Below are 25,327 nucleotides of genomic sequence, written 5' to 3'. Positions count from 1 at the left end.
TCAAAATCCTTATCTGCAATCCACCCCCACTTCCCTTCTGTTGCTTAAAAGATCTCTTTTTTTCCTCTTGTAGGAAAACATCCCTATTTAGGGGCGCATATGTTCAAGAAAATCTTTTACTTTACTGTCCCACATTTCACTTGGTTATGAAGGTCTTCAGTCACAAAAAGGTGTTTGTATTGGGCCTAAAATATCATGAAATTGTGTAATGCCACTTTCTTTATCTCTCCTTACAATTTTTGCCGTTCACTCACTATTCTTACTGCTCTTTGTCCATCCACTCTCAGTATTTATCATCCAACTAACCTGCTCTCAGCACATCTGTTAATCAAGAGATGCCCAGACTTATCTGCTTAAGAAAACAAGTACAAACTGCAGTGAGGGAACTGGTGGGTTCGTAGCATGTCATAGTCTCATGCTTGTGAGAAGCTGTGACCATTTATACCTTTGTATATAACAAATTTCCCACAGAAATCTGTAATATAACTTTTACTGATTCAAATAATACAGACTCAAGCTTGGGAAACATCAGTATTTCCAAAAAAACCTTCAGGCTGAAAACCTGCAGTTTGTTCTCCAAGGAAATGTCATTCTTTTGTGATGACAAATTTGATCTGTCTTGTTTAGATGCTACCTCATTAAGAAAAAGATATTTTCTTAGAACTGTCCTGTTTGATTTCCCTCACATATCATATTCTTCAGTGTATAATGAGAAGGTACCTACCCAGTGCCACTCGTGCAGCAGAAGCATCATAATTGATCCAGAAAGACACCCAGGACAGAATGGTGATGAGGATAGATGGCATGTAAGTCTGCAGGATGAAGTAACCAATGTTCCTCTTAATTCGGAAGCTCAAAGATAAGCGCAGGTATGAGCCTGTCAATGAGACATTAAAGGGAGATCTTGTCTGAGAGGAAAGCAAAGTTGTGTTTTTAGTAGGAGCTTCTATTTGGAAAATGTTCTCAAGAGGCAGTGATAATGAGGAATCTCTCCTCTTTTTTTTTCCTTAGATTTCACAGCCTCATCAGAAAAGAGGATTTCTTTAGAGTCTGCTCAATTGGCTAGGAATATTAGGAAAAAAGGGAGCTCTACGCAAGTTACAGTGTTGTATCAGACATCATGGGAGAACGTCTGTTCAGTCCTCTGTTGAAACTGCCTTTATGGTATGTGCCAGTAAGATTTGGGCTTGCATGGGAGACTTCAACCCTATACCTGGATGCAGTAAGATCATTTTCCATTGTTTCATGTGCTAGTTTTTCCTCCAAACAGCAATGAAGATATGAATAGTATTTTTCCCATGCTTTCTAAAACTGGGTTATGGTCAGACTGGGCAAATTCATACACAAATAGAGTACCATTGGTTAATCTGTAGATCTTTTTTCTGTTCAAGTTCCTCCTAATCTTTTAGGAAATCTAATGAGGATAGTGACAAGAAATACTTTTACAAATCTTCTACTGGAGCATGGTATTTTGACAGGACAAAGCAGCAACCCTCTTGTTACTGTGAAACAAAGTCCAAGCCATTCCTCCTTTTCACCTCCTTCCCTAAGCAACACAACAGACTGAAATATGAGTGTAGTTGTGGGTTGGCAGCTAAGCTAAGAAGAGAACAACAGTCTGTAATGATCAGGGAGGAAGACTGGGAAAAGGAGGTTGTATTTTCTCAGCACTGTGTATCATGTATGCAGTTTGAATGTTTTCGTTCACCAATCGTTTTTTTAAAGGTCATATCTTTATCCATATCCATGTCCATCCAGATTGCAAAGTTCTTTTGGAAGGAACATGGCTTCTTGTTGATGTCTAGATTACTGATGCAATGGGACCCTCCTCCTGGCATGTCCAGTGAGGTACCACTGTAGCAACATCCCCATCTGCCACTGCCATGGACAGACTGTTCTTGCTGTTACTTCACAGCATTTCAGAAATCATCCAAGTTAACATGTGTGGCACTTCACTTAGGCAGTGAACTCCAATACCATTTCAAAATGAAGTCAGCAACCAAAATCCAAACCCTGAATTGTCCAAGGTGTTCTCTTCAGATCCTGTTATTGCACTGTGCAGATGGGCCATAGACCACTTACTGTTGAAGAGAAATATTCTGCTTCTTACAGTTGCACCTACATTGACCTTGAGAGCCAGTTTTAAACCACATAAACACAAGATAAAGGCTGAGAACCTTCTAAGGAGGTTCTGTTTCGGATTTAGCTGGTGTTTCAACTAAGAAATGAAAACAACTGTAATAAAAATGATTCCACAAGTCTTTGAAGAGTCAAATTTGGTGGGTAGAGAAGACGGCTCTTTTTCAGATGAATAGGGCCCGAAGCCTAGAACCTAATTTAATACCTCAGAATCTAAATCAGATGAGAAACCACATTGACCTGGATCAACAGAAGATTTATGAATTCCATCACATCTCTTGGGCAGAGACTCACCGGTGGTGAAGACCACTTCCCTGCTGACCAGTCTCTGCTCGATAATGGTGAACTGGGGCAGTTCTAGCACCTCCATCCCTGTGACAGCAGAATCATTTCCTTGCCAGAAGAAGACAATGTCATCAACTGTGTAACCATCTGCAGAGGTGGAAAAGCACAGAGAGAGAACGGAGCTGACAAGCTGCATCAAATGACTCCCCCATTTTCTCTAAGGTGATTTGGAAGAAGATATGAAAGAAAGCCCACACCACCAGACAGCAAGCACAGCCCCTCCTGGCTGACGTCATTTGCTTCAGCTGAGCTGGGCAGTAGGCTCCCCAGGAGAGGAGAAAATTGGTCAGAACTCCCCCTTCTGGCTAGGATTCAGGAAAAAAAGGTGGGATGTGGTCCATCATGTCTTGACTCGTGCTGCATAATCTCCATGGCTAACATGACAGGGAGTTGTGCATTGGAAGCTGCTATCACAAAACATTGCATTTTGCTTTTTAAAAGCTGCCTCCTTTTACCAGAAGGGGGAGATCACAATACATTCTGATGAGACCAGGTAAACAGAGCCTCCAAGTATTAAAGATTCACAGAGAGAAAAAGATTTACAACGATTTTGAGAAGAAATGTGAGCATCAGTATATCTCTCTCTTTTAAATACCCTCAGTCACAATTTGGAAGCACACAGAGCCTCTGAGACCGGGGACTGCTTTTGCCAAGCTCTAGCTGGAAAGAGCACTGAGGGAAGAAGAAAGTAGGCGAAATCCAGCTGGTGACAAATGCTCATTCCTTATTTTTCACGGTAATGGATTTGTTCAGAGGTCAACTGAGCTGAGGGCATAGCCTTAAGCTTTTCAACCCCAAACAGTACAAGGCAGGCAGGGCTGCACAGGCTGTAGGTACTGAGAAGCTATATCCCAGCTATATCCCAGGTGCTTCAGCCTCATTTGGAACAAGGCCTGGGCGACGAGAACATGCAGCTCCTCTCACATCAGTGTGATGATCACAACCCTGCCCATTGCACTTGTGTGCAAGGATTGATCTCCGCTTGTAATTCAGTGCTGCTTGTGCCAAGGTCAGTTTTGCAGCACCACAACTGTTTCCAGATATTTCTTATTCTAAGAAAAGTGTGGAGCTGCATGGGAACACCTCTGTGCTCAGAAAAGAACTGTGATATGTACACGCTTTGGTACAGCACCGCAAAGCTTTGTTCAGAGCATGATCTTCACCTGTGCCCCCAAGAAAGCCTGTATTTACAACCTGCACTGCATTACGACAGTCAGCCTCAGCCACAAGCCCTGGCAGCAGAGGTGGTTAGCTAGCAACACCCAGCAAGGTCAACATCTGCTACACAGAGCTGCCACTGAGGCCAGCACCAGTTCATTAGTGACAAGATGAGAATGAAGTGCTGTTGGATGCACCATAGAGGAGAAGGAATTATTCAAATTGGCCTCAGGGCCGAGGATTCCCTCTGCTCACAGCTGAGCTTTTGAGGACAGTGTGATGCTGCAGCTCCTGGGTGGCCAAAGTCCTGAGCAACCTGTTCCGATCTCACGGCCAAGCCTACTTTGAGCTGGGGGCTGAACTATGACACCCTGAGGTCCCTTGCAAACCGCATTATTTGATGACTGTAGCCTCCAAGCCCACGTCGTGTGCTTTTGGTCATTACTGTTCTTATTCACTGATGCTAAAGAAGTGGAAGACTGTTATCAAGTGCTATACCAGATCTGCTTTGCTGTAAATCAACCAAGCCAGACCTCCACCTCCTTCCAGTCTGCTCCATGGATGACTGTGGTAAAGCACCCAGACCCATGAGCTCAGGGAATCAGAAGGACCCTGAGGTCACCTCACCCTCTGCAGACACCCATGGTGGCACAGATTGTTGTGGTGCCTCATTATCCCAGCTTTGTGCATCTGTCCCAGAGCAAGGCACTGACACCAAGCACGGAAAGCATTGCTCCCAGTGGCTGGTTCCTGTGGCTCAGAGTCTCACAGCTAACAGTGTGTGAGCTTATGTTTGAATCCATCAGGCTCAGACCTTCAGACACCAGTGGCCACTGTGTGTATTTCAACGAGGTTACGGAGCCCTTCCCACCCTATGCAGAGGTGTGCCCAGTCTGTAAACAAATCACCTCTCCACCTCCTTGCAGTAAACAAAGCAGGCTGAGCTATTTCAGTTTCTAACTGCAAAACATCTGCTCCAGCCCTTGAATGCTTTTTAGCATCTTTTTCTCAACCTCTTCTGATTTCTCAACTTCCTTTCTAAATTGTGGAAACCAAAATTAGAAAGAGCCCCCTTCCCAGTCTCACCAGCAACACATGCAGAGGCCAATTGATTCCCTGCTCTGAGTCACTGCTCTCCTGGTTTATATAACCAAGGCTTGCTCCAGCCAATTGTGCCACAGCCTTGCTACAAAGCCTCCAGCAGCGATCTCGGGGCTGTGATCCCTCCATCGTTTCCCCCGGTCTGGGCTCATGCAGGTCCCATCCCTCAATCTGGCAGCCTGGCTACTGCACCCAGTCACAGACCTCCACATTTAGCTTTATTCAGATGTACTCAGGATGGATGTATTCAAATTGGGATGTATTCAAATGTGCAGCAAGCAGGCCACGCAGACTGCTATCTTCATCATCCACAAATTTAACAGCAGTTACTTCAAATTCACTTCCTGATCAGCAATGAAAATGTCAAGTTACAGTGTCTAAGTTTAGGAGCTCTCGCAGTTAACTAGCTCCATCCCATTCATCCTATGACCTGCTGATACTGGGGGCCAATCTTTTTTTCTAATGTTACTATTCAATATGAAATCAAACATGTTTTTCAAGAATCCATTTTTTTAAAAGTGGTTCTAAAGGGAAAGGTTACTCAGTCTAAAAATAAATGTTCCACTTTGATTTGCAGCTTTAGAAAAGAAAACCAAGTTTCCGCTTTAATTTTAAAAAGCAAAACAACTTTCAGAAAGTCATTTCAATCTGAAATATCATAAAGTATTGATACAGCATCTTAAGATGTCAGATGAATGGCCTGGTTGCTGCCAGCCTCATCACTTTTTTGTTGAGTCCTGGCACACAATCAGGAGGGGGGTCATGGAATGAGGGCTGGTTTGGGGGCAGGGGCTTGGATCAACAGGGATAAGCATGGGCTTATCCCCTGCAGGTAGGTTCAACACACTGCTATGGGAAGGAGACCCCAGCTTCACACTGCTGCTTTCTTTTCAGAAAGAGAGGTGAGGCACGGCACAGGCTGCCAGGGAGGTGGTGGAGTCACCATCTCTGCAGGAGCTCAAGAACTGTGGAGATGTGGCACTGAGGGATGCAGTTAGAGTGGAAGATGGATGATCAGACTAGAGATCTTAGAGATTTTTTCCAACCTTTATGATTCCATGGTTCTACAAACCCAGCACTCCTGCACCACAAAAAGGTTATTTTCGTGGGGTTTTCTGTTTGTGTTCATTCTGTTTTTTTTTTTTTTTTTTTTTTTTTTTTTTTTTTTTTTTTTAAGCCAGGTATGAGAGGAGCGTTGTTTCAAAGTTGTGTGGATGTGGAAACAAACAAAATGGAACCCTGCAGATTGCCAGTGTGCATGAGTGTGAGAGACAAAGGCTCTTAGCAAGGAAACCACGACTCTCTTCATCTCGGCGTTGGTCTTAGAAATACTGTAAGGAAACGTAACTTCAACTAACAAATTGGCTTGACATGTCCCATTAAGAACAAAATCGCAACATGGGGAACTGTGGGTAATTCTCTGCCTTCTGTTTTCTTGGTTGTACTGTAAACTATTCTCAAAATATGAAGGAGTGCCAAAAATGACATGCCATTAGTGCATCCAGGAGGACCTCATTTACATCCCATTACCCGCCACGCCAAGAGCTGCTATCGCTGCACATTCCGAGCGGGACCAGGGCTGCCTGGCAGAGGAGAGGCTGGGGAGGCAGCGCCGTGCCTGCCGACTGCTGATGCCATGGGACCTCTTTTATGAAAAAAGCAATTCTCTGATAATCACCACTGAAGCTGCATCATCATTACTGTGAGATCTGCTGCTCTGGACCGCTCCTGTGGGGATACTGCAGTGCATTTTTATGAGGGAGTGCCGGACCTCCCTTGGCCAGAATGATCAGGAAGGCTTTTCATGGGAGTCCAAGGAAAATCCAGGTGGGGAGGAGATGTGGGCTCTACTCCCACCTCCTGCAAAAAACAGGCTTAGCCAACACTGAGGGCACCTTCCCAGGGCTATCTGAGGGCTGAGATAGCCTTCTCCATCCTCCCAAAAGTGAGAGTAATTTTATGTGCCTCGCCTGCTGCCGGGGCTCCATTTTCCTGAGCATTTTACCCTGGGGATGGAATTTGGATGAGGGAGCCCAGTCCTGCCCAAAGGAGCATCCTTGGGAATGGGTGGCCTTAAAAGCCCTGGGAGGCAGCCCAGGGGTGGGAGGGGTGGCTTGTTTGGGTCAGCATTGCATGGCATACGCACAGCTCTCAATCTCCAATGTGCAGTTCTGCTGGTCCAGGGGGTACCTCCGTAGGTCCATCATGCAGGCAGCCGTGGTGGTGATCCTGAAAGAAGATGAGAGAAAGAAAAAATTACAATAATGATTATTTTTTAAAAAGGAGAAATGAAAGGCAGATGTGAAAGTCGGGCAGCATTTGGGGCCGCTGTTTCCCTGGAAACCAGAGAGAGCCACGGTGGGAGGGCAGAGGGAGGTGTGCGGGGGGCTGGATGCAGCTCACCCTCAACTGCATGGCTTACACCCTCCGTGACTAACGTCAGCAAGGCAGCATCTCTATTAGCAGGGTGGGGAGGGATTGGTGTTCCTCCCCTGTCTCTCCAGAAGAAAGACAAAGAAACTGGGAGTAGGCAGAGCTATGAGAGGAGAGAGATGTCAAATTGTGAAAGAGAGGCTGAGGGCAAGTGTCCATAGAACAGAAAAGCATTGATCATGTTGTCCTGCAGTGGCCTCTTCCTTCCCAAGTTGCCCCAAGAGCCGCACTGCAGCCCCACCCATCGGTGCCCCTCCATCACACTCACTGCCCTCCTGCTCCTGCACTGTGTGCTGGTGACTCCACTAACAGATTCACTCCTGTGCAAGTGATTCCATGGTCAAGATTCACCTGACACGTGTGTACATGTGTGCATCCCCTAGGAAAATAAATTTAGGGAGAGAAAATGGGCAGGGGTTGTTTTTGGGGTGTCAGTGCCACGCAGTACCTATGGAAGGTTTTCATGCGTGTGGGTGCATCTGTGTTACACGGTGCACACAAAGGAGCATTGCTTTCAGGGTTGGGGCATTTTGCAGTGGGGCAGGTCGGGTGCAGGCACAAAGCAGGGAGAGAGCAATTCAGCTGCTAACTGCCAGCCCAGAATTTATCAGGCTGCCCCCATTTCTCAAATTTATTGCTCCCCTCACCCGTTAATGCAGTTGTCTTCCTGTGCAGTGTATGTGTGCAGAGTACTGAAAAGGGGGGAGAGATTGGTGCAATCCCCCCCCCCCCCCCGTTCTTTTTTCAATTAACCATCTGGAAGGCATTAATCAAGCTACACATTTTTTACTATGTAGGCATAACCAGTGAACTGTTAACGAGAAAGCTTTATCTTCTGAGCCCTGTGGATGGGGAGAGAGAGAAAAGAGGGGGGAAAAAAGAAAAAAAAAAAAAAAAAAAAGACAAGAAAGCACATAGGATGAGATGGTGAACCAGCAAAAAAAAAAAAAAAAAAAAAAAAAAAAGAAGAAGCAAAAAGGAAAATGCATCAATGAAAGAAAAAAGAGAGCAGAAAGGGGGTGTGTGGGTGAATCTGGACAGAAAACCAGAGGGGGCAGAGGGGGGAAGGTGGGTGCAGGCACCCGTGGGACAGCGCAGTCCTGGGGGCACAAGGGTGGGGGCTGAGCAAGGCGGGCGCGTGGCCCCGCAGAGCTGCTGGCTCTTTAAGAAATCTCGTGTGCTAAATTTATCTCTCTGCTGTCTGTGAAGACTGTTTGTAGGAGATGAAGCCTTGAGGAGAGCCTTTGCCACTGCCTGCCGTGCTATAAATAGATCCGGAGAGACGAAGGGAATTTATATATATCCTCGCTGGGTCTAGATACAACACTGCAACTGCCCTCTCTCAGAGCAGGGGGCCCAAGTGAGCTCTTAACCCTTTTATCTGTAATGCAGTTGAGGTGGAGGAGAAAGCACGGAGGGGAGGAAGGATGACAGGACAGGAGTCACTTACAGATGATCACTGCGGCTTTGGGTCCGCGCGTATGGCTTTGCAGCCACTGCGTTTGGCCCCTCTGGGCGGATGAATGGGAACGCAGTGCCTGTCCCACCCCAACCCAGAGCAGGGTGGGGGGCACTGTGATGTGGGGACTGTGGTGTGGAGTACACCCAGAGCATACCTGGGGAGTGCACCTTGTCAGGAGAGCTCCCTGGAGAGTCCATCCTGGCCGGGCACTGAGACCAAAGAGTCACGAATGGGTATGACTCATCCCCCTGTGCCGCACACAGCATATACTGTATATATTATACTGCACCCGTGGGAAATAGCAGCTACAAGCGCGCTTTCCAATTTTCCCTAACGTGTGAGATGCAAAAAAAAAACCAAAAAAAACCCACGTATTAAATGAAAATTTTCCACCCCATTTGTGCGACCCCGCAGGCTAAAACCTTTCCACAGTGTCCATCCCCAAATTGCGGCCCAGCTGGCTCACTTGGCCACACGAAGGACATCCAAGGGAAGCCTCTTCTGCTTCGAGAGGGACCCGCTTGCCTCTCAGCAGGATTTGCTTGTCACCTGCAGTGCTGGTTGGAAATGCAGAGCACGACACAGTGAGCTATGGCCACTGCATGCCATGCGCCAAACCCTGCTAGCACTAACAGCCAGCATAAATCCAGAGCCACTCCAATGATTTTTGCAAGATCACACCAATTTACATCAGCAGAGATTTACATCAGGGTAGAATTTAGCCCTGTAGATTCAGAAGAAGAGAACTTCAGGACAGACAGGACAAAAAGGAGAAAAATGAGAAAAAGAGGATATTAGTCCTCAAAAATGAGATAACAATTTTTCTTTTATTCGAATTAAAGGCTGGGCAACCTCTGCAGCTCAGCATCTTCCAGAGGTAAACCAGTGGGCTCAAGGTCCCAAACTCCCAGTGACCTGTCCCATAACACAACTGGGACACGTGAGAACAGGGACTAGGCAGCATGCGGATCTTTTTTTGTTTTTTGTTTTGTTTTTTTTTCAGAGCAGGTGTAGCAGTGACACTGGGCTGTAACCACCTGCTTGTCTGGAGCATTTGCACCGTAGTGCTGCACCCACGGTGAGGTGCTCCCAGCAAGCACCAAGAGGGACCCCTGGATGTGGGCTCCTGCAGCATTATTAGATTTGGGGGGCAGCTGGTGTTGGGCATCAGGCACTAGCTTGGGGCTTCCTATAACTTGATAAACCTTTTCAGGATCTAGAAAGTGATAACATCGAGGTGTTGGTACAGCATTGGAACGAGCTGCCAAGGGAAGTGGTAGAATCACTATCCCTGGAGGTAGGTGCTCAAAAAAAGGGTCAGTGTGGCACTGAGGGACATGGTTAGTGGGTACAGTGGTGATAGGTCAGTGGTTGGACGAGATTATCTTTGTGGTCTTTTCCAACCTTCATGATTCTGTGATGCTATGTTTCATTATTTTGTCTTTAGACATAAAAAAATATCCTGGACACCAATAGTACTTTGCCACGTCCTACTTGGACCCACAGCATCACGACTCTGTTCCAAAGTGCACTACCGTAGCACAGCTACTTGCCATTGCTGTACGCAGCACTCACCACCATTGGCAGAACGCCCACCTGTGGCCTTTCTCCCTGACCCCACCATTCACTCACTTCTAGAGGGAGCCACCAAGGGGTTTTTACACCTCCTTAGGTGGGTGTGTAACAAAGGAGGGTTGGACCTGGCAAAGGGATGAGAAGCTTTCCACCCCTCATAGCCAGAGGGGAACAGGAGTAAAACTCAGGCATCCCAGTGACCTTGTGGGGTCACTGTGCATCTCCTGTCTGTTCTTGAAGGCCACACTATCAGTCTCTGCCTCATGCTCTCATGATTTTAAACAAATTACTTTGATAGCTGCTGTGAAAAGACATGTGCCACAGGAGATAGCATGGAGAGAACTGGCCAAGGGAAGCTAGTGGGTGTTCCCAGTTCTGGGTGTCTCCCCAGAGTCAATGGGCAATAAAGGAGAGGGGAGATTAAAAGGTGGGAAAGTGAGGAGAGGACAGAAGAGTGATGATGGCAGGAGTGGTGATGAGGGCAACTCAAGTGGAGATGAGAGATGGGAGAGCAAGTAGTGCAGGACAGAAGACTACTAGGGTAAGGGAGCAGCGAAGAGGGCTCAGAGGAAGTAAGGGGCAAAGGAGCCTGGGGATAGGGAGCTGGAAAAGAATGAGAGGTTAAAAGAAAAAGCAGAAGAGTAGAGATGAGGAGACAGAGACCAACCCGTTGCCCTGCACACTGCTTTAGAGTGCATTCACTACAGAGACACAACCAAAGAGGAAGGGAGCATTGAGCGCGGGGCTGCAGGGGACGCTGGGGAACGATGCCACCTTCCCCATGGCACTGGCACAAGGCGCTGGCACCCAGCCAGGCTGCGTCTTCTCCCTCCCTCTCTCCCGTTCCTTCTCTCTTGCTTCTCTACCCTCCCTCCCCTTTTAAATTCAAAAATTTGTGCGGTGTGAAATCTCATCTGCTTTGATGGCGATTCACAGCGACACTGCCCATCGGAGGGGAGCAGCCCGCCTGCTCTTCACATGATGCGCTCAACAAAGCGGCTGAGCCTGGCCAGACCACTCACCTCCTCCTCCCATCTCTGCCCCCTCTGTCTGCCTGCAAGTCAGCTCCCTCACACCACCACCTTCTCACCTCCCTCCCCACAAAGAAGATGTGCCTGTGCCCTTGCTCTAGTCACTGCTCCTCAGGTCTGTGGGCAGCTGTGCTATCTAGACCTTGCTGCCCTGCTCCTGCGCTGCACAGCTGGCAGGCAGACATAGTTCATCTGGGGGGAGACAGAGCTGTGACAGAGAAACTACTGTACACCACAGAAAAGGAGAAGTAAAAAGAAAGAAAGGGACATGCATTCATGAGATGTCGAGCAGCCCTGGCAGGCTGTGGGTTGACGGACATCCCCCTTCTCTGCTAGCACCAGCAGATCCAAGCAAAAGCTGAGGTAGCACAGATACCTCACTCTGGAGAGCATCCTTTTACCCCAGGGGAGGAATGGATCATTTCAAGAAGAGCAGCCAAAAGCTCAAAGTCACACCAGGCAAGTGCTAGGTCTCCATTTGTTATGATGAGGAAGTGATGCCCACCTGGAGTTTGTACTGACAAAGCAGATTCCGGCACAGAAAGGGCAGTGCAGCCTCACCGTGCTCCACCACTGCCTGCCCTGTGACATGAGCACAGGAGTGTCCCACCACTGCTGCAGCTCAAAGGGAGCACTCAGTCTTCTGCTTATCATCCATCTTCCACAAATTCTCCAACTTGAACACCATCAGACATTTCATTCCCTCTCTGATCCTCCTCATCACTGTTTACTTATTAATGGCTTCTTCTGTCTTATGTAGAATGATTATATAAGTTCACAGACAGCATAGAGCTCTGACCTGCTACTAAAACCTACCAAGGTTGACAGTCTCTCCTCCATCTCCTTCTTATCCCACTGCTTGCCCCCAGATTATCTGCCCCTCCAGCTCCTGCCTGAGCCTCATTTCCCCGTTCCAAACTCTGAAGGCCACCAGCCCATTCTCCAGGTCACCTCCCGAGTGTGAGAGGACCAAATTCATCAGCTACAAGTGTAAAGGGCAAAAAACAACTTCCCCAAAATACCACCTGGTTTCAAAATGAGCAGGTCCAGGCTCTGAAAGGAGGACTGGGAAGGAGAAAGGGGAAGATTCTCACATTTGAGGTGTTCCTGAAGCAAGTAGGGTCCTGTTCCCCCAAGCTCATCCTTACAAAATAAACTCTATGCATCATGTCTATGTGTACACCATGAAACTAAACTTGCCTGGGACTGGTTTCTAGGGCTAGTGTCAAGCAATATGGAACAGCCTGTGCCTACACTTCACTTCTTGCCTTCCAGAGAAAGGGTCTGAGTGCATGCAGAAGAAAGAGAACAGGCACCAGCCTCTACTGGGCTCTAACTGGGAAAAGTCCAAGAGACTTCTTGTGGACACAGACCAAACCCAGAAAACAATCTGGCAAAGTGGATTACCCCTGTCTGGCACCCCTGTCCAGTTTTTAAGTTGCTGATTGCAACTTTCTGGATTTCAGATTGTCAGAGAAGTTGAAGATGTTTCTGTCTGCAAGCAATACAGACCCCCAAAGCTAATTAGTAGCAATGAGAAGGTGTGGAAGCCACTCAAGTTTTGCAGGACGTGTGCAGAGCCCCCATGGGGCAAGTTAGACTTTTATAGGAATTTCAGTGACTAAGACGAGAGAAAAGCAAAATTGCTGTTTTGCTGAGGGAGAAAAATTGAAATCAAATTTTCACTCTGCACATTCTCAAAGTCAGTCATAAAATCATGCTGGCAAATGTCACCTTCTGCCTGGCAGTAAGCACAAACTTCGAAGGGCCTGGAGGGATTTATAAACCCGTGGTGAATTTTGCCATTCTTTTAACACGGTCTGATCTTTGCAGACTCCCAGAGGTCATGTTAGAACCAAGAGTGAGGCAAGGATATGGAATATTTTACTCTGGTGTCTGTGTGCCTAAAACCAACTCCATAAGCCTTGGCACAATCCTGCTAAGGTCACTCTGTTTCCAAAAGCATCTGTGCTTGCATAGGTTTCCTTTGATAAATAACACCATGCGCTGTGCTCTGATTAGATGGAGAGAAAAAAAACTCTTCTAAACTAGTACTTCACCCACGGAATGAGCCCTTCTCCCACTCCCAAACACAGCACCATAGCAGACACTGTAGAATCACTGAATCACAGAATATTTTGAGTTGCAAGGGACCCGTAAGGATCATCAAGTCCAATTCCTGGCTCCAAAACCAACTCTGTCCCAACAGAAACCAGAACATGGTCTGAGAGAAAATTGCTCAGTAGTCTCAGCGCAGCAAAAGAGCTCCTTAGTTATGATCTGCCAAGCCCCTGCTTGATAGGGAACCACCCTATGGAGAGAGCAAGGAGATGGCTGCAAACAGCAATCTTCAAGTGCGATGTGAGCAGAAGGACCCTTTCTGCCAACTGAAGAACCAAAAAACCCAGGCTGGAATATGAAGAATGCAATGCAGACAGTGTTGGGCCATGGTCAAAAGCTGGTGATGGGAGCTCTGAAGAAGACCCTAGAGTGAGCTGCAGTGGAACCCAAACCACGGGCAGCAGAGAGAGCAGGCTCAGAGGCACCGTGAAGCAGCATGCCCTGTGGTGCCTGTGCAGGAGATGGGGATGCTGGGCCACCTGTGCTGCTCCCCTGCACAAGATGAGCTGGAAGAAGTGTGTAAGTGCTGCCTGGCCCAACAGCAAGCACAGTGCCAGGAGTGGCACAAGGGCTGCCCTTCCTTGGGAGTGGTGGGAATGCAGTCCTGTGAAAGCATAAAGCAAGCGCTGCCAAAAAAGGTGTACCTGGATTCACTCAGGTGTAAACTGCAAATGTGGAGCTCTTTGAAGTATAATTATTCTCTTTGCTTAGCTTCAAGCCCTGAATAGGCATTTACACTGATGGGGACAGTGGAGGTCTGCCCTCCCTGTGTCCATACTGCCTCAGCTCCAGCACTCCTCACTGCAGTGACTCTCATGGGCAGCTTTATAAAAAAAAAAAGGCAAAGCAAAGCAAAGCAAAACACATGCACACCCCACCACTACCACCTTCGCAAGAGGAGATCCCTCATTCTCCCTGTGCAGGATTTAGTCTGTGTCATCAAATTCCTCTGCAGCTCTCAGTTGCTCAGTTCACATCTCCCAGGCTCCTCGCCAAGCCTGGTGCTGCGTCCTGCACACTGTCTGCTCAGCTCTGCGCTGCTGCCCACTGTCCCAGCAAGAGCAGACCTGCAGCTCCAGCCCCCCAAAGCGCCTGTTTTGCTGGAATTCTGTTTTTCCCTTAATTGGAATGCAATCCAAGAGCTTCAAGATTTTCCTGAAAGACATTTTTAAGCTGGTTTCAAATACGATTTCTCATTGCCGTGCAAGAATTTCAGCGTCGTAACATTCGTTTCTATTTTTAGGCCTCTGAAAACAGATAGGAAAATACTGATGACATCAGCATTTGGTGAGTGTCAACTACCCATTCGCTACCAAATGGAAGCTGCACAGGCTGGAGATGGAAATCTTACACCGTTACATGTAGCTTCTATGTGTGATGATGTAAAGCTTATTGCATACTACAGCAGAGACTGAACAGTCTCCAGAGGTCCAGAGAAAAGGTTTGTTGGTCCTCCCTTCACACGCCAGCAGTGGCAGTACCAGCAGCTTGAAACAGCGAGGGGGGTATTGACACGAGTGAAAAATTCTCTGCATAACATCAGGAGTGAAACATCAACACACTCCAAAACACTTCGTAAATGAAAAATTTCTCCTTAATTTTTTTTTTTGTTGTTTGTTTGTTTGTTTAAAATTGGATGAAGCCAGTGCAATTTCTAACAAAAAGCCATTAGGAGGAAAAATTCATTAAATCCAGCCAGTTCTATTCAGCTCCTCCTCACTTTTTATTTACCTCTCTCTGTGACACCAACAAACTGCTTTGTCTTGGTGGGTAGTTCCCTTAAGCCTTGCTTCATACTGCAGACCTAACATGTTGTCTTAGCACTTTCCTGCTGTATGCCCCAGGTGACCACCTGTGTTTCATGGACATTTGTAACCCTGCAAGATACAGAGGGGCCAGAGGAGCCCAGGCACAATCCTACACCTTCATGCTTCCTAAAACCCTGCTGGCTTTGCACCCTCCTGCAGCAGACCTCAGTCGCTAGGAGCATCCCTTGGGTTGGATCTAGGTTCCGGACCCCAGGATCTGGGCCATCTGATAGCTTGGGGGAATGGAGCTGGGAAATACCCGTGGCAGCCCCGCATCGCCTCCCAGCACAGCCCGTGGCTGTTTATGCATTCCTTTTGTCAGAGACCTGGCAACCAGCTTTTAATCCTAGCCCAGTGTGAATTAATTTTGGAGTAAGCTTTTGTATCGAGTGCTTTCCTAAGATGTAGCTGTATTACATCTGCTGCTCTCCCTTCATCCACTAATTCGCTAATTCTATCAAAAACAAGCATATGCTTTTCTGACACACAGCTTCCACAATGAAACAGAGCAGTGGAATAAAGGGCTTCATTTACTCAGGGAAGCGAGTTATCTGAGGCTTGATCTTGTCCTCACTGAGGTCAGAAACAAAATACCCACTGACTTCCACGTGAGCTAACTTGGACCTTGTGGTCTGCTCTGGGGTTTGAGCCTGATCCTGCCTGAATGCTCACTGGAGCCGGGGCTGCCAGGGTGTCATCCTCCCCGCTCTCTGACATCAGAGACTGCTGGAAAGAAAAATGACTGTTGTGCCACAAATAGCACGATTGAGTCACTTTGCTACAGGATCAGCTCAAAGGAGGGGGAAATGGCTGGTGCGAAGGTAGAAGGAGAGCAGAGCTCCCTTCTGTGCTATCTTGCTTGGGCAGAAACAAACAAACGGGCCAACAAATGTTAAAAAAGAAGAACCAACAGGAATTGCCTTCTTCAGCTTTCTTCTATCAGAGCAACTCCATTTTAAAATCCTTTCAAAAATGCAAGACAAGACGAGATGGGGTTCACCCTACAGGAAGGACCTGCACTTCCCTTTCTGTTTGCAGAGCAAGTGTCGGTGCACGTGTACAAAGATAAAGGGAGCCCAGGTGAATGTTTAGCTTGTTTTCTTACCTGCTTACACCTGCTGTGCACATGGCTGTGTATTTTTGAATACGTTCACAATTCTTTGCACCTGCAAAACTGCTCTTAACGCTTCTGTGGTCAGCAAAACCACAGGTGCAGGAGTCAGTCCAGACTGCAAGCCCTAAAGGAAACGTCATCTGTACCACTGTGAATAAATTTTGAGACTTCAGGCATTCAGGGCACCTGGCTTGTCCCCCTGTACCCCAGTGCCTTCAAGGCATTAAAAGCTGGCCACCCTGGCCAGAGGCACAGCCCAGGAACAGAAGTTGCAATTGCTTGCTGCTTCATTTTTGCAGTTGCAGTTCTCTCCAGGGGCAAGAGAGCAGCTTCCAGGAAAACCAGCCAAAAGTTAAAACAACACAGGCAGCTCTTACTATGGCCCTGGAAATAACAGGGGCAAACAGCTGTCACTTTCTTTCTTTTGGCCTGCATGCAGTTTTCCTCAGCTCACCCATTTACACAGGTGCTGGGAGGGAGCTGAGCTTCCCTGCCCATGCTGCAGGGCCCTGCAGGAGGACAGGGGCAGGAACAGTGCCGGAGGTGCTCATGCAGCATCCTTTCCCTGCAGATCTTCCATGGGCTTCCACTGCTCTTCACCCGTGCAGCAGGGTTCACACTGTTCGCTCTTGGAGCTGATTAAATGGCAGCTGATAAAAATATACTAGATACCAGCATCTCTGCTTCTTTTGCTGTGCAGGTGCATGCTAAGGTCTCCTACCAGCCTGGGGGAGGCAGCTCTGCACTCAGGTGGGCTGGCTCAGCAGCTCCAGCTTCACAGCACTTTGTGCCCCCTCCTTCACAACAGGACAGGATTTCTGCTCCTACATACCCTGATTCAAAGCATCTTCTTGCCCAGCCCAGCCTTCATACTTTGTTTAATGCAGTGGAGAAATCTGAGGTGGCCAGCTGGGTGAAGGTTACAATATTTTTGGTGAGTAAAGTTCAGAGCAGTATCAGCCAAGCAACATCACTGGCCCAAGGTCAAGAGATGGATGCTCTTGGGAAAGGAGAGGTGGAATTGGTGGAGGCTCACAGCTGAGCTTATTCCATCTTTTGCTGTATCAGAAGAGCAAGAACCATACTCTATTCAGAAGGACAATTAAGTGCAGACATCAGAAGACCTCCCTACTCCAGCCTACTCCTTACCACAAGCAGCCACTGCTTCTCTTTTGGCTCTGCCATAGGGAAGCACTGGGTACAAGTCACCCCATTGTCCCTAGCAGAACAATGCCCTGTTTTGCTGTGCCCACACTCAGCCCTGCTCTCCTAGAAGCAGTACTGCTACTTAAAAAGGAGGAAATCATCATAGAAAGTCAGATTTTGTCACAAAGCACAAGGCAGCAGAAGAGCTGATACTGTAAATGGGAAGGGTGGGTGTACCCTCTTTGAAAGAGAAAGGTCTTTCCTCCCCCTCTGCTGCACTGGGACTTAAGCCCAGAGCTGCTACCACAATCACTTGTGAATGTGGAGGCAGGTCGAAAAGCCAGCTGTGAATTTTGGTAGTCGAAAAGGGAATAAAAGAAAAAAAGAAAAAGCAAAAAACACACAACACAAAAAAACATCTCCCCCCAAAAAAAACAAAAACTAAAAAACAACTAGGCAAACAGCTCAAAGCAGACAAACACAGGGTTGGGAAAACCATTGCCTAGATCTCAGCTACAGTATCCAGAACTGTGCTGCACTTCTACTTACAGCTGCAGACTTCTCTTTTAGCCCCTACCTGCCCTGGCATCTCCACAAATCCAGGTAACACAGCAAGCCAGCCTTCACTGCACTCAGAGTACTTTCAAATTCTGTGGACTGCCAGCACAAATCTGTTCCACACACCACAAGAAGTCTCCTCGTTGAGGACCATTCCTCTACTAAACATCGACTTTCAAAGCACAACCATCAAAATTGCTATGATAAAGACAAGCAATTTTTTTTTTTAATGGTCCAAAAACATTTCTTATATTTCATGGTCAAAAATGACTGAAATGTTTGGATTCAAGTGCTACAGAAGTTAGGTACTGGAGTAATGAATTCTTGTGTCTCTAAGCCAAACTTACAGAAAATTATAAGCAACTGAAAATGAGTTTTTCAAATGGAAGTGAATGCACTGTATAACAGTAACCTGAAAAGCACAGAACCAACTCTTCCCATCTCCAACACCTGTCTATAGCAGTAGAGAGATCTTTGGCAGTCTGAAGGTAACAACCATTTGCAGCCTGGAGAAAGATGCTTAAACCTGTGCAGCACCTGAGTATGGCTTGGGTCCCTGTCTGCGCCTTAAGAAAATAGGAGAATATCATTCAAATGAAGGAAATTTAGATGATCATTCACAAACATAACCAACAAGAATCCCCCTCACACCTACCTCAGGCCGTACAGGACCGTCCCATCAGGATGGAGCCGAATCATGCGATTCTTCACTGTCACCCCATGCAGAAAGGACTTCTTGTCATTCAGGAAATAGGTGTCTGGCAGCCACAGCTGGTCAGCCACCCGGTTGTCCAGGGTCAGGTTGAGAGGAAGGTCATTATATGCCAGGCGTTTGTCCCGCCAGCTCTGCTGGAAGTACATGGTGATGGTGTAGTCCTAGGAGAGAAACATGCAGAGACATAACTCAGACCCTCTCTGCGGCCACTGCAGAGACATCTGGTGGGTCTTTACCTTTGCTGGCACCCAGATGCTTCTTTCTGAACCACCACCAGCTGGGGAGGGCTGTGTTTTCTTCTGGGAAAATGGAAATAAGGCAGTTGCTAAAAGCCACTTCTAGTCTGAGCAGAAATGCAGGAAGCTCCCAAGGGCACGTGGAAAATCTTACCTCCGGGCCAAGGATTCAAAGTCAGCCCAGGCCAGCCATGACAAGCTATTAGCGCCTGCCTTGTTATACGAGCAGAGCTGGGAGCTCATCGAGATTCTTGGTGAGGGACATATGTGGAGGAAATCTGTCACCAGTGGAGCATGACCGACTGGGTGAGGGGCAGTGCCCTAACCATCCCCAGCCCCCGCAGTGCCGTATGTATCTCCTGCTCCCTTCCACTCCAACTGTACAAAGCTGAAGCTTAAAACAGCAGCTAAGTCAAGATTTTTCTAAGGGGAAGGGAGAGATGTTTTGTGGCCCATAGCTGTAGCCTTGCAGAAACCACTTTAGATGCTCTACAGTAACTGTATATCCTGGAGAGGCCTAGAGGCCCCAAATCAGCTTATTCACCAAGACATACACAGTGCTGCGGCGCTGTGATGGAGGGATAATTGTTTCCTTCCAGATAAATGAGTGGGACAGGAAGGGGTCTTGTACAAAATGATAAAATATTCACTCAACAGCTCTTAAATAGGCCAGGAGCCAGATTTTTATGGGTAACCAGCTAACAAGATGTAGATAAGGAAGTGGGCAGGGGAAACCACATGCAAAATCTTACAGAAACCAGTAACTTTTGACAAGTCCCTAAATAAAAAGCACTCTGCAAATGCATGCAAATGAACTGTTGGAGTCAGAGATATGTTTCTTCCTATGCAGATACTGACAGCACAACAGGAGCCCCCTGAACCATGCAGGTTTGCATGAGGGGCATTTCTGCTGTGCAGAGGAGGGCTGGTGAGGACCTTGATTCTGCACTAACATCTGGGCTGAGCGCAGAGGCATCCTGCCTGCCCACCTTCTCCCACTTACTTTACTCAAAGCCAGGTTTGGTTACCTCTGAAAACAAGCTCCAATAATCCCACTGTATAGGCATGCCAGGGTTTGAGTGCCTAACTGATTCAAAAATCTAGACCCACATGTACATCCAAAAGGTCACGGAGCAACAAATATGTGGTGTTGTCTGGATACAAAAGTTATTTCTGTCACCTTTGCATTATATTGAGAAGAAAAAAAAATAGTGCCTGTTTTCTGGCCTAGAAATTGTTTTGCTATGATTTTTAAAGGACTAAACTCTTGCTAACTCTTGCTTCCCAATCCATCCCTCATTCTGATTTTGGTTAAGGACCCTGCTAAAAGAAAATGTTCTCCCTGCTTACCTCTCCCAGTGGGTAAGGAAAGGCAAGACCTGTGTTGGAGGGACCCACTCTGCTCTGCCCAGCAGCTCTCAGTGAGCTGTCAGCCCTGAGCCCCCTCTCTCAGCCTTTGCAGAGGCTTTGCTCTCTTCTCCTCCTGCTACCCATGTGATGCATGCACAAAGCAGAGGTGAGAGTAGCACGTGGAGCTGGCAGACAGTCCAGACCTCCTGTAAGGAGGGAGAGCAGCACATGTTGAGGCCAGCAAAAGCCCCAGAGAATGAAGAGGAGCTTATCTGAAGGCCTCACATGTTAAAATGGCAGTGCATCCTACCAGCTAATGAGGACAAGGCTGTTAATGTACATCTCCAAACAACAGAATGTGACTGATAGCTCATCCTTTCTGATGCAGCAGAGACTTCAAAACAAAGACAATGTAAGGGGACTTGAACAATGAAAGGCTGGAATGTGGACACAAGAGGGGTATGGATGGAGAAAGGTATCTCCTGCAGAACTCCAGAGAGGACAAATGCAGAGCAACAATATGAGGGTCTCCCATTTTCCCCAGTTAACAAGTAATTGTTAACTGCTACTTCAGCTTACAGAGTTCCACCTTCTTTTGTAAACATAATGGTTACTGAGCAATATACAAACAACTAAATGCACCGAAAAAAAACACCACAACAACAAAACAACAGTAGAAAGGCTCTGATAGAAGAAGGAAGCAGCAAGGGAGGAAAAATAGTGCACAGATTAAATAATAAATACTAAGCAGAGGCTTAAGATGACAGCATCTGATTTTCTGCAGTGGGTCGCTGTACAAGAACAGGCTGAAGGTAAAGTAATGAAAACAACTTTCCACAGAAACAATGGAACTTGTTACAAAAGCAGGAGGTCAGCTGCTTTACGGCGTTCTGGAAGGCTCAGGCATGATGTGGAGAAAGCAGTCCTCCAGGTTAGAAAAGGGAGGGACTAACATGCCAGGAAAGGAGAACAGCCCAAGGATGCAGAGCATCCTGCTGCAAGGCAGAAGCTCCAGCTCCCAACAGACAGACACCAGAAGCATCCCTCCTGGGCAGGCTGCTCATAAACCATCAGCACAGCTCCTGGCAGATGGATCATTGGAAGGTTGGATCTGATTGGTTTCCTCTGTGTTATGACCTATACAGACCCCAGTACAAAACCTGACCAGAGGCAGAAGTGTGCAGTCTTGTTGCAGGCTACAGTAGATTCAAAAGCCAGAATTAGAAATTGAAGGAATACTACATGCAAAAGAGTCAAATCTTTGCTTAGAATACAGTATTATTGGCAACATGGGTGTCTCCTGTGCCTAGCCCACGTCTCCAGTACCTTTCTTCTAAAGTGAGAGAGCTTTTAAAGTGAAGGCAACAATTTCAGACTACATTTCAGCAAAAACTTGAAAGTTGCTGGAAGCAATGAGGAGAATAAAGGCCATTTTACAACTTACTCCATCTCCAGATGTGCCACTTAATTTTGTCCCCCAGTTTTCCCTCCACCCCTAACTTTGACAAAACAGCTCCCTTTGGAGAAGTGACCAAATAAAAGTCCTACCCCATATAAGCAAATGACATATGGTCTCCTTGTCCAAGATCATAAAAGAACATTAGGAAAGCCAAGATGCTTCAGAAAGAGAGAGAAAAATGGAACATCTGACTTAGTAAAAACCAAGCTGCCACTGCCAGAGACTAATGAACAGTTTGTTGGCTTCAGCTTCTTTGATGATTAAACACCAGCTCCTGTTCCCATCATTCCTGGGAGAGAAATTAAAGGACAAAGTAGTCCTCCAGTATGTTTTATTTTAAGGAGAGGGCAGGGAAAATAGGAATTATTTTTAAGGGAAGGAGAGAATGTGCCTACAATCTTTTGCAAAGAAACAGAGCAGTGTAAAATGCACAAGAAAATATATGAAGGACAGGGCAAGATGGCCACAGTTCTTAGCACGCTTGTTTAAGAAAACTCCTTTGCCCTCACAATGCATTGTCCGTTTCCATGCAGATAAAACAAATCAACATGTTCTAGATCTTAAAAAGCACCAGTTAATCTGGCATTAGTAAAGACACAATGACAATCTTTCCTTCTCCAAGATAGCACTAAGTCTGTCTTAGGCTCTCACCTTTGCCTAGGGCAGGAGGCAGCAGCTCTTGTACTTACTGTGCTTTTCATGGGGAGAGAATTCTGCCAACATCCTGCTTTTAATTTATCTTCTGGTGCAAGCCAGTGCCCAATTTACAAGTCTGAAGTTCTGCATGACAACTGCTATACTTAAAGTGACAACTATTTTAGATATTGTCCTTCTTCCTGTTCTTCAACTTAGAAGGAGAGAAATCCAGAATCTCTTTCCATCTACCCTAATTTTGAATAACCCAATATCTCCAGATATAGGTGACAGGAGAACCACATTGTACCTTGCCAACAATGCAAGGGAACAAATGTGTTTGCTTCTAGGACAGGCTTTGTGCACCTCTGTACAGCAGGTCTTTGTGATCTTAAACTCATTTTTCTTAGGACCTTGGAAGAAGTTTGCATGGAGATGTTTCCCCTCACCAATCTGATCTACTTTTTAGTAATTTGCATGTGTTTAATTGCTGAATGCATGTCCAGAAACTGGGACATATCAGCTGTATCCTCAACAACTAGGGGTGTGCAAGTGAAGTGTCATCTTGTTGTCCTGTTTCTCTCCTGCCACACTCCATCTCTATAGCATCTGCACTGGTGCTAGTCCTGCATTATGTTAGCATGCTACATGCTTGCATTTTGCACACCCACAGCAAAACATAGAATGGCACTGCTGGCTGCATCCCATTTCTTCACCCATCTCCCAGCTTCCCCTAGCCCATCTATTTGTACTTCCTAGGAGCTACCCTTACTGCCTTGCAACATATTGCCAGTGCCCTGCTGCATACACATACGGGCATATCTAATATACAGCCATTAAAGCTCAAAAATATGTATGTAATAATCATTTGTATCCAATTAAACATGCAACAACTGGCCTATTCAGCTAAACTGAATTTGAGTGAGACATTTAAGCAGTGACTAGTGAAGATACTGGTTTCTAAAGCCCTCAGATGGCTGAGGGGAGAACGCTGAACTATGCCAAAGGAGTGGTGAAGCTGGAAGACCAATGACACTTCCTAAACTCTTTCAAAGGTGCTTCACAGCCTCTGCATGCACCTTCAGAGAATTTTCATTTTACAGTGACTTTCTTACCTCTTGCTTGCTGAGAGCTGCTCAATTCAAGTGGTCAACACTCATTATGCTTTCTAGCAGGAACAACACGGTAGCAGTAAAATGCAATTTCACTAAAACATTCCCAGAACTCTTCATTCCTCTGGGCTATTATTTTTGAAGAATTATTATTATTTTTTAATGAAATGTCCTCTTCATCGTCTTGTCAAGGGGTTTATTGGACACCAATCTGGTCGAACCATACTCCAGACAGGAGATTTTCTGAAGCCTTCCAAACAGACACTGACTGCCAGACACTATAGGAAGAGAAGGGAGGAATGGCAAGGAGAAAAGGATACTTCTACATCCTTCAAGGAACTTAGAAGCCCACTGGGATTAGGTACTCTAGAATTCTAAACAGTCCTATGTCTCTCTTCCAGCTCAGTCAATGCTATTCTGTAGGAGATTTTGAGCACTTTAATCTACCCGTAAAATTGTGAAATTGAGACAGTGATGCTAACTTGCCTCTGTGTTGCAGATTGGGATCCTACATCTCTAGGCAAGTGCTAAGTGTGCAGTGCACAGAACTACTCTTCTTTTTTTTTTTTTTTTTTTTTTAATTGCCTGGGAAAATAAAACTTGAAACGGAGTTTGTAATTCACTTTGGCATTCAAGACCATCAGTGCAGCTTAGGGCTGCATGGATGAGGAATCATGGCATGAATGAAGCAATACTACTACTTTACATGGCAGAACAAAATATCGTACGTATAGTTCTGAGCACCAAAACCATGGCTCCTTCTGCATTATCAAGGCACACTATGCTTGAACAGTTTTAACTTAGAGAAAGAAGAGTTGTTATTCCATGGTTTAAAAAAAAAAACAACAAAAAAACCCCACGAAACTGCTGCAAAGATGTTATTTCCCTGGAGACAGTTGGAGGCAAACAAATCCTTTAAATGATGTAAGACATCTAACATGTCTTGAGTGGAATAATTGCCACCACTTGGTTGGCAACTCAGTTGGTGCAAAGTGGCTTGACCAAAAGGCTACATGGTAGAGCTAATTTCCCTTAGAAAGCATAAGAGTTTGATCACGTAGAAAAGATAACTGGGACTAGGCAGAGATGATATGGAATCAGGCACAGAAGATGCAGACGTTTTTCTGGCAACACGGCACTGTCAGGCCAAGTGGGGGGGTATCCTAAAGGGAGAGGATGGCAGCCTGTAGTCTGAAAAACAAGGCTTGCTTTTCAACAGGCCTATGAAAACTTTTGCAAATTATTGCACTCAAAAAAGCCAGGACTTTTATACACATAGGCCCATTTCTATATCTGATGTGACAGATTCTGCATGAGTACTCTGCATAGCTGTATCTGTGACCTCTACGCTTGCAGATTGTGCTAGAAAAAAAGGGCTAGCAATCACTTGTGTGTGAGCAGAGAACCGTACAGTCTTTCTGGGACAACTGTAAGGTAGAATGATACCAACTGATAACCCATTCTTGGCAACATCTACCATCTAGGGTGCTGACCAGACGGGGTATCATACTTCCAGGCTACCTCTGCTTCCAGTCATGCCCTTGATTGTGCCTGGGCAGAGCCAAAGGAGCCAGACTGAGCAGCAGCGGCACACAAGATATGGCCTACGCTATCATTCTCCCACTTTAGCAATCCAAGTCCTGGCTGCAGGAGCATAAATCTGATGGATGGGTGCAGTGTAGTTAACTGATGATAGCCTTCAAAATGTAGCTTATGAAACACTCCTGATCCTGCTGAACGAGTCAAGTTTATTACAGGATGCATGAGGCAAAAAACAGATTTCAGCAGGCTGTAGAGGTCCACAAGCAAACAGACTTGGACTTCACGGCCA

At 46.5% G+C, this 25,327-nt stretch overlaps 1 protein-coding gene across 2 annotated transcripts in view; it reads right to left on the bottom strand.

The window, feature by feature from the left end:
- Positions 1–25,327, bottom strand: part of LOC306951440 (gamma-aminobutyric acid receptor subunit beta-4) — a gene marked incomplete at its 3' end in the record, with an annotated part of 61,980 nt that overhangs the window by 3,080 nt on the left and 33,573 nt on the right. For both annotated transcript variants that reach the window (XM_079541941.1, XM_079541942.1), the window contains exons 3-6: positions 18,647–18,867; positions 6,890–6,972; positions 2,434–2,571; positions 725–877 (exon numbers count right to left, since the gene is read on the bottom strand). In XM_079541941.1, the coding sequence (XP_079398067.1) occupies positions 725–877; positions 2,434–2,571; positions 6,890–6,972; positions 18,647–18,867 (595 nt within the window). The remainder of the gene's footprint in view (positions 1–724; positions 878–2,433; positions 2,572–6,889; positions 6,973–18,646; positions 18,868–25,327) is intronic.

Source organism: Tetrao urogallus (assembly GCF_951394365.1).
Source record: "Tetrao urogallus genome assembly, chromosome: 13".
NCBI lineage: Eukaryota > Metazoa > Chordata > Aves > Galliformes > Phasianidae > Tetrao > Tetrao urogallus.
The sequence above is the reverse complement of the archived record's forward strand: the minus strand, read 5'-3'. Positions and strand labels throughout refer to the sequence as shown.